This window comes from Ursus maritimus, unplaced genomic scaffold, assembly GCF_017311325.1.
Source record: "Ursus maritimus isolate PB19 unplaced genomic scaffold, ASM1731132v1 scaffold_24, whole genome shotgun sequence".
NCBI classification, from domain to species: domain Eukaryota; kingdom Metazoa; phylum Chordata; class Mammalia; order Carnivora; family Ursidae; genus Ursus; species Ursus maritimus.
Window position 1 is genome coordinate 20,585,353 of NW_024424897.1, and position 8,970 is coordinate 20,594,322.

Sequence of the window (8,970 nt, forward strand, 5' to 3'; positions counted from 1 at the left end):
GGGGGGGGTTAAACAGGGCTGACTTTCTTTTGTCAGCTAGATTTCCAAAGATCGCACCTGTAGATATTTTTCGGCTTGTTTTTTATTCCTTTAAAGATACTTATTACAACCTGTCTTTGATAATTCCAGTACCCGAACCGCGGTCTGTTGGTGCTCTCGTTTCTGCTGGTTCCGACCGTGCCTTGTTGCCCTGTGTGCTCAGTTGTGTGTGACTGCCAAGTGTCACTGTGTCATTCTAGGTAGGCCAACTACAGTTACTGCAGAAACAAACAACTCCCAAATGTCCCAAATCTTAGCACAACAAGAGTTTATTTCTTACTCGTGCTCTGTGTCCCACATGCCTAACCATCATACTTACTTAAGGATCCAGGCTGACGGTTGTTCCATCTCTAGACACACTTCTAGAAATCTGCTGGGGAGGGTGAAGCACAAGTGACACACTGTGCATCAGCTCACGTAGCCTTGCTCTGGAAATGACGTGTGATGTGCACCACTTCCGTTCATGAGCTGTTGGCCAAAGCCAGTCACTCGGTCGTGCTTAACTTTACAGGGCATACAGAAGTGCACTCCTGAGAGACAGAAATATCTGGTGGTGGCACATGACTGCTACACTAATTTTCCTCTGAATATTATCTGCGGGACTTTGTTGAGGTAGGATGGTGGTGTGTCCCTCCAGAAAGGACATTTGTTCTTGCCAGTGCGCTAGGGCACTACCAGTCGGAGGCCTCTTTCAATTCATGGCACAAAGTCAGTTGTGAAGGACGACTTTCCTTACAGTGCCCTGACGGTAGGAGTGGGTGTGCTGAGTTGATGTGTGGGTCGCCATTACACCGAGGGCGTGGCCCTTGAGGGTTCTAGCTTAATGGAGGGGAGCATCTCCCAGGGGAGTCTCTACCTTGGTTGGGTGCTGGACTTTATTTTCTGTTTTTGTCTCCCAGAAAGGCCATGAAAACTACAATTCAAGGTTGTCAAATGCAGCAAAAGCTCTTAAAGGAGAAGCGGTGTCAGTGCTCAGTTCACTTCTCTGTGTACCTACCTTTCTTAGTTCTTTGATAACTAGTGGGTCATTTGTACTATCTTGTCAGCTCTGGGATGCTCTTAAGAAGATTCAAACCTAGAAAATAATACATTTAGTTGTTTTCATAATGCAGGTTAGTCCAAATAACTGAGCCTACCATCCATGTAAAATAGAACGCCTGGAGCTATCCTGTCCAATACAGAAGCCACTGGCCAGATGTTGGCTATTTCTTTATAAAGATATTAACATGAAATAAAAGTTAAAAATCAGTTTCTCCATCACCTTCGCCATATTTCACGTGCTTCATGGCCATATACGTCTAGTGGATTCCATATTGCACAGAGCAGATATAGAATATTTCTATTATTACAGAAAGTTCTATTGGTCAGTGCTGCTTGCAGACCTGAGATTGAGTGAAGCAGTGATTGATAACAATGAAAGAGGAATAAGGAATGGCAGCAGAGTCCCTACTCTCTTCTAGTTGACACTTTTCACTGTACTGAATTACAGGGGGTCATTTCTCATTTATGATTTTATTAATTCATTTATGATTTTATTTTTTAAAAAGATTTTATTTATTTATTTGACAGAGAGAGAGGGAACATAAGCAGGGGGAGTGGGAAAGGAAGAAGCAGGCTCCCAGCAGAGGAGCCGATGTGGGGCTTGATTCCAGGACTCTGGGATCACGCCCTGAGCCGAAGGCAGACGCTTAACAACTGAGCCACCCAGGCGCCCCTATTAATTCATTTATTTAACCAATATTTACTGAATGTCCACCTTACAGCATTTAACTGAATGTAAACTGGCAAATAAAACAGTTATGATCTCTGTGGTTGTGAAACATACAATCACAGAAGATATTCTTACTATAAGGCTTACCTTAAGACAAAGAAGCAATTTTCTGTGGTTCCTTCCAGAAAGCCTGACGTAGAGGAAAGGCAATAGGCTCTAGAAGCTGGTACAGATCTGGGTTTAAATCCAAGCTCTGCATCTTCTAGTTAATGTAATTGATCTTCAGTAGCCTCAGTTTTCTCATGTACAAAATAAAAGAATCATGATATTTATTGTAATAGTATCTCGAGCATTAACCAAGAAAACACATACAAAGTACCTAGTGCAGTGCCTGGCACAATGGGAGGGGCTGCTAATGTGCCTCCTTTGCCAAGAGGTGGCTAATCGAACACATGATTTAAAATCAATGCCATATAAATATTATAAGCTTCTCACATCAAATCCAGGTGAGTTGCTTCTGGTGAAGCCAGAATCGGCCTGTCTTGTCTGCGCAAGAAACACCAGAAGCTGCATGTGTAATGTCACCCAATGAACGCTAGAGGCCGCCAAAACAGAAACCAAGCCAAAGTTCTTAAAAGACTCCTGCCCGCTGCACCTCCCCACCCTGTTCTTTCTTGCTCACTAAGCATGCATTTGAGTGCCCCAATTAGGAAAACCAGGTCATTTTTATAAGCAGCATCTGCCACACACCAAAATAAATTCCTGATGGATAACAGCAGTAAGTGTAAAAAAATGCACCTATAAAAACTAAAAAAAAAAAAAAAAAGTTAATAGGTGTCACATTTGGGAATGGTGAAGACCTTCCGAAGCACAAAAGCAGCAGAAAGGAAAATGCAGGTAGATGTGCCTGTATAAGAAGAAAATTATGTGCATAAAAAAACCCAAAGACACGATCAAAAGGAGATGATCCCCTGGAACAAATTTTGCAGCGAGTGTGAGAAAGGAAAGTTAATATGCTAATATAATTTAGCATAAAATAAACTCTTTTACGTAAGCTAGGAAAGATGAGTAATTTCATAAAAAAATAGGCATGACGTATAATTCCCGAAAGAGGAAAAAGAGGCCTACAGAACAAACGCGCCAATAATGAAGTCAATACGAACAAAAATGACGATGAGATTCCATGACTGGCCTACCGATCACACCACATTTCTTGACGAAGAGATTTAAAAAAGAATACTCGTTGGTCTTGGTGAAGGCACCCGTGAAATGGGTGCAAACGGGAACAATTTTTTTGGAGAATGATTTTTCAATATTTATTTATAGCCTTAAAATTATTAACATGCTGAAGATTCCGTAATTATATTTCTAGAGATTTACTTGAGGGAGATAATTAGAAAGATGCATAAAGATTCACATCAAAGAAGTTCGGCTCAGTGTTTTGCTTTTAATATGGGAAAACTGGAAACACTTAGATATCCAGCAATATGGAAGGTTTACAACAACTTGAAAATATAATTTCTCTCAGATTTTCATTATATTTAATAATCACATCTTCCTGAGCGTTTTCTCAGGTGAAGCGCAATATTTGGTGTATGAATCAATTTATGCAGTAGGATTTCAATTTTGCAAAAACAGGTGTCAGGACAAAACCTTAGAGAATCCGGTGGTCTTATCTTTATTCTGAAATTTCTTTCACTGCTGTTCTTTTCTCACGACTTGGGCATCAGGGGGTGTTTCTACAGTCACTGCCCCCAGGGTAGGGTTATTATTGTGCAGTGCAGAGGGAATGAGCCAAGTCAATGCTTCGTATATGCAAATCAAAATAGACTTCTATGCCAGAGGACAGTGGGTGGTCAGACAGTGGGGGCCTTGGACCTTCTGGAGGGAGGATGGAAGGATGCAGAATTTGTGGAGAAGAGGGAGAAAAATAAGAAGGAGGTTGGTGGCCGAGAATAAGAGAGAACCATGTGCTTTTCAGGGGATTCCCACTGGGAACCAACTGCCACTCTCCTTAATGCTGCGATATTGTCCAAGCCCCACAAAACTCAGATGCCATTTCCAGATGAAGGATGGGGAGGGAGAGCTTCTGAGCGATTTCTGAGTTTATACAGAACTGACTTTTCTTCCCCCACAAGCTAGAAGGAAGGTTGGAAATAGGCATAAGCAGTCTCAGTGAAAAATAGTTACTGTATTTTTAACATGCCTCGGAACATAGACTTAGAAATTTGTATCTGATACATATATACTTATATGTGTATGTAGAGCTACCTACAGTCATATCAATATTTATATGCAAATCTTGAGAAAAAGTGCTAAAAAGGGAAATGAGAATATTAGCAGAATATCTTTGTTGGGGGGTTATAGATGATTTTTATTTTCTTGCTTTTAATTTTTTGTATTTTCCAGAAATTCCACAATAAGCAGGTACGAAATTCATAATGTAAACATTATTATTATTATTATTATTATTTCATTACAGCATCAAAAGCTAATGATGATCTGCAAAAAATATTTATAAATCATAATACAGACCAAGCTTTCATTTTCTATTTCACAAAGCATTCCTATCAACTAAAGTAAAAAGACCAACAATCCAACAGAAAAATGGACAATGGATATAAAAAGACAATTTAGAGAAGAAGGAACATAAATAGAAATTTAAGCATATGAAACATTGCTTAATTTCACTCACAATAATAGAAATGCAATTTAAAATGATGGTCAGATCCTATCTTTCTTCTATCAGATTGGCAAGATCACAAACTTTGATTACATGTTGTATTGGTGAAGTTTGAGGAGACAGGGCCTCTCACACATTGCTGATGGGAGTGTAAGTTTTACAACCTTTGTAAAGAGTGACTTGGCAATATCCATCAAAATTACAAATGAAAAAGCTCAATGACCCTGCGATTTCTTTTCCGACAGTTTATGGGAGGGATGTAGAAAGAGACGTGTAACTGCACAGATACATAATAGCACAATATTTAAAATTAAAAGTTCATAATAGCAAGATATTAGAAATATTAGAAACGAATGTCTTTTAATAGAGAATTGGTTAAATTATCAATACAATACACCACTATGACGAACTTTTTAATATACTGATATGGAATGAGCTCTGAGATACTGCGTTAAAAGGAATAAAAGAGTTAAAACCAGTGTGCATATTATGTGACTATTACACCTGCTATCATATGTTATGAACAAAAATATATCTATACATGTATGTTTTTCTTGTATATAAACAATAGCGAATGTTTATCAAATAACGTGACCAATACACTGTTCTAAGTGCTTTATAGAAGTCATTTAATCTTGAGAACAGCCTATGAGATTGGCACTATTATTATCATAATTAGCACTTCATAGATGAGGAAATTCAGGTGCAGAGGGGTGAAGTGAGACTGGGAGCAGAGGGGAGGGTGGGTGAGAGGTGAGAGAATTGACTGTGGACACAGAAAGAGGAGAGACTTTTCACTGCACACCTTTTGGTGCCTTTCTCATGTGAATGCATCACCTATCATGACAAAGAATGAGGGGCGCCTGGGGGGCTCAGTCCGTTAAGTGTCTGACTCTTGATTTTAGCTCAGGTCATGATCTCAGGGTTGTGAGATCGAGCCCGTATGGGGCTCCAGGCTCAGCGGGGAGGGAGTCTGCTTGAGATTCTCCCTCTCCCTGCACTTTCACTTTCTTTCTCTCTAAAATAAATAAATAAATCTTAAAAAAAAGGAAAGAAAGAAAGAAAGAAAAGGATGTGTCTGTCATAGACATCACTGGATTACACTTACCCAGAGGTGTCCATCCGTGGATGTGGAGTGATGAGAGCAACATGGGACCAGGTAACAGAACATCTGGGCTATGAATCTATCATTAATGTGTCCTCTCTGGGCCTTGGTATTAACTTCTGCAGAAAAAAAAAAAAAAAGGCAAGGGGGTGGCATTAAATTATATCACTGTGTCCTAATCTGAATTTGAATCACCTGGGAGACTTTAAAATATATGGTTTCTCAGCTCCCATGAATACATATTCTGATTTAACAGGACTGGGGTACAGGTAGGGTTTCTGCATTTTTTCAAAGGCCCCTGCCTTAGGCAATTCTGATGCAAAATCAGGTTAGAGACCCTGGACCACACGATCTCTTCCTCCCAGTTCTAAATTTCCACATCCTGGGAATTACTGAGCATCCTCTCAGAGCCAAGCAACCCATCATCTGCCCTCAGCCCATCCAGCCCATCTCAGAGGCTGCCCTACCTCCAGGGTCATCTAAAAAGAAAATGCAAATTAAAACAGAAGGGCGGTGTCTCTTGATCCAGATCTCCACTCTTACTGCCATCTTCCATCCCCACCTCCCACTCCACCCCTTCTCCGGGTGCTGCCTTCCAAAGGCAGAGCCCTAGTCTCCAGGGCTGCCATTACCATTCCAAGAGTATGACAAGGTACCAAACCCAACACGGAGATAGGAATTTTGACCCGTCTCAGAATTTATGCACGGACCTGAATCCTCTGTGGATTCTCGCCTCTTTCCAAAGGCATTTTGTTCCCTTCGGTGGTACTCTGGGTGTCTCCTACCCGAATCCCTCCTTCTCCCAGATGGGTCTATAAAGTAGGAGCTCTTAAAAAAAAAAGTGTCCTGGGGCGCCTGGGTGGCACAGCGGTTAAGCGTCTGCCTTCGGCTCAGGGCGTGATCCCGGCGTTGTCGGATCGAGCCCCATGTCAGGCTCTTCCGCCATGAGCCTGCTTCTTCCTCTCCCGCTCCCCCTGCTTGTGTTTCCTCTCTCGCTGGCTGTCTCTATCTCTGTTGAATAAATAAATAAAATCTTTAAAAAAAAAAAAAAAAAAGTGTCCAACATTCCCATTATCATGTGATATTTTGAATATTCAATGATCTTTCTTCCTCCCTTTCTTTCCCCTTCCTCCCCCTCCCTCCCCTCATCTCCTTCCGTCAAGGAAAGGGTTCCAACCACTGCTCTTTCTGCCCACTTAGAGAGGAGTGTGAGTATTCAGTTCACCAGGAGGTCCAGGGAGAACGTGGCTCCCACCTCTTGCAGTTTTATGATGAGTCTCTTTCCTTTTCACAAGGCAGTTATTAATCATGACTGATGCTCACTGACCAAGCCCAAACAATTGTGCGGCACACTCCACATACCACACACAGTCACAAGTGTTTGCCTTGCTCACACGGGCTGGCATGAGGACGCCACTCCCGCCTGGGAGGAGCCACAGGACCAGACCTTGTACAGCAGCCTCTGCCTCCGGCAGGAGGCACGGGTCGTCCAGCCTTTAGCCTTCTGATTTTCCAGGATGAGCACTCATGATGAAAGGGGTCGGCTGCCAACGTGCCACCAGGGAGATGCGGAAGGGGAGCACCCATTCCAGAGCCAGAGGCCCTGGCTCTCTCCAACCTGGGTTAATGATGGCTGGCCTGAGTTTGGCCATGATGACAGGTCTTTTCGGAGATGTATTTTTACCCTCTGGACAAATAGCAGTTGGGCCGAGTGGGGCTTTTTTATGAGTTGAGGTACTCAGAGCTGGAAAATAAACAGGCAGCTAATGAAACGTTCTTATGGAAACTGGCATAAATAACAAAGGAAACATCCTGTCCTCTGTGCCAACACCCTCAGGTGAGGGGCTATAAAAGCTGCTGGCCACTGGCCACCGTCAGACGTGGGGAACTCTGGCCGCGCTCCTGACCTGCCACCTGACCCGCCGGGACCATGGGGTGCTGCCCAGGGGACTGCTTCACCTGCTGCCCTCAAGACCAAGACTGCTGTGAAGTGTGCTGCTGCCAGCCCGCCTGCTGCGGCTGCTGCGGCCCCTGCTGTGCGTCCTGCTGCGGCTCCTGCTGTGGCTGCGGGGGCTCTGGCTGTGGAGGCTGCGGGAGCGGCTGCTGCGGGAGTGGCTGTTGTGGCTCTGGCTGCGGCTCTGGCTGCGGGGGCTGCGGGAGCGGCTGCTGCGGGTCCAGCTGCTGCGGCTCGTCGGGGTGCTGCGGCCCGGTCTGCTGCCAGCCTACGCCTGTTTGCGAGACCAAGTGAAGCCCTCTGCCCGCTCCGCGGAGGTGACCCAAGCAAAGCCTCCACCTGCTGCAAGTGGAGAGACTCCTTGTCTCCAGGACATTCCTGGCTCCCAAGACAGCGTCCTGCCTCTGTGTTATTTGTAGACGAGGGCTTGTTCTCCATCGCCCGCCCTGGTGTTTCAAGGCCCTGAGAATAAGAGCCATATGCTGGTGAGAAATGGAAACTGGGTCCCATCCAAAGTGATCCCCGAAGCTCGCAGGGTGAATCCCCATGGCTTTATTTTCATGGACTTAAGTGTCTTGTCACTGTAAGGTATCCTCTTACTCAAGGTGGCTTTGGGACTGACCTTCCTCCTCAGCTTTCTGCTGCTTTTGAGTGCAAAAATTTCTCTTTGTTAACTTCTTAATAAATTCGAGCTTGCTGGCATAACCAAATTAGTTCTCCTGCCTCTTCCTTGGCTCCCTCTTGGGCACTGGGCCAGGAAAATTTACTCTGGCACCCACCATTGGGTTTTCGAAATGTGGTTTGTGGACCAGAATCCCCTTGTATCAGAATCACCTGGGGGCTAGTTAAAATAGAGATTCTGGAGCCTTCCCGGAGACAGGCAGAGTTAGAATCCACAGGGGTGTGGCCTGGCAATCCGTATATTTTAAACGAGAACCCCAGATGCAGATTAAAGCTTCCATGTGCTCCCTGAGATTCACTTGGGGAGGTTTTAAAAATACAGTCTTAAGCATCACCATTAGAGATCTTATCCATTAGCTCCAGGGGGGCGGCCTTGGGACCTGCATTTTTAGAATGCAGTAAATGGTAAACGCTGAGGCTGGCCAAGGTTGAATCTTGAGCAAGGGGCATGGCTTCCTTCAGCTGTAGAGCTCTCCTAGAACGGGTCTGCAGGAGGGCTGCAGATCTGGTCAGAACTTTCTGGCAAAGTTGAGAAGAGGCTTTGGTAAAACAAGCTTGATTTGGAATGGAAGAGATTCCTGTGGCAGAACTTGGTGAACACAGTGCTTACGGATGTTCTGGGAATTCCTCTTTCTTCTAGCCAGATGCTTTGGCAGAGTCTCCCTCTTCTGGGTTAGGTTTTCTTGTCCTGAAACCAGCTGTATTTCTTCTGCTTCAGTCCCAGGGATGAGAGGGGTGAATGCCCATCTGCTGGGGGGGGGGGGGGCTAAGCCAGGTGTGTGTGAGTCCGGCTGGAA

At 44.3% G+C, this 8,970-nt stretch overlaps 1 protein-coding gene across 1 annotated transcript; it reads left to right on the forward strand.

The window, feature by feature from the left end:
* The first annotated feature begins 7,283 nt into the window (after nucleotides 1-7,283).
* Nucleotides 7,284-8,146, forward strand: LOC121104930 (keratin-associated protein 17-1). The gene has a single exon (XM_040639882.1). It carries the CDS (start codon nucleotides 7,469-7,471, stop codon nucleotides 7,784-7,786), a length of 318 nt encoding a protein of 105 aa, XP_040495816.1. The 5' UTR covers nucleotides 7,284-7,468; the 3' UTR covers nucleotides 7,787-8,146.
* The last annotated feature ends 824 nt before the right edge of the window (nucleotides 8,147-8,970 follow it).

Coding starts and splice junctions, on each gene's coding strand:
- LOC121104930 (XM_040639882.1), top strand. CDS start 7,469: ATGGGGTGCTGCCCAGGGGACTGCTTCACCTGCTGCCCTCAAGACCAA.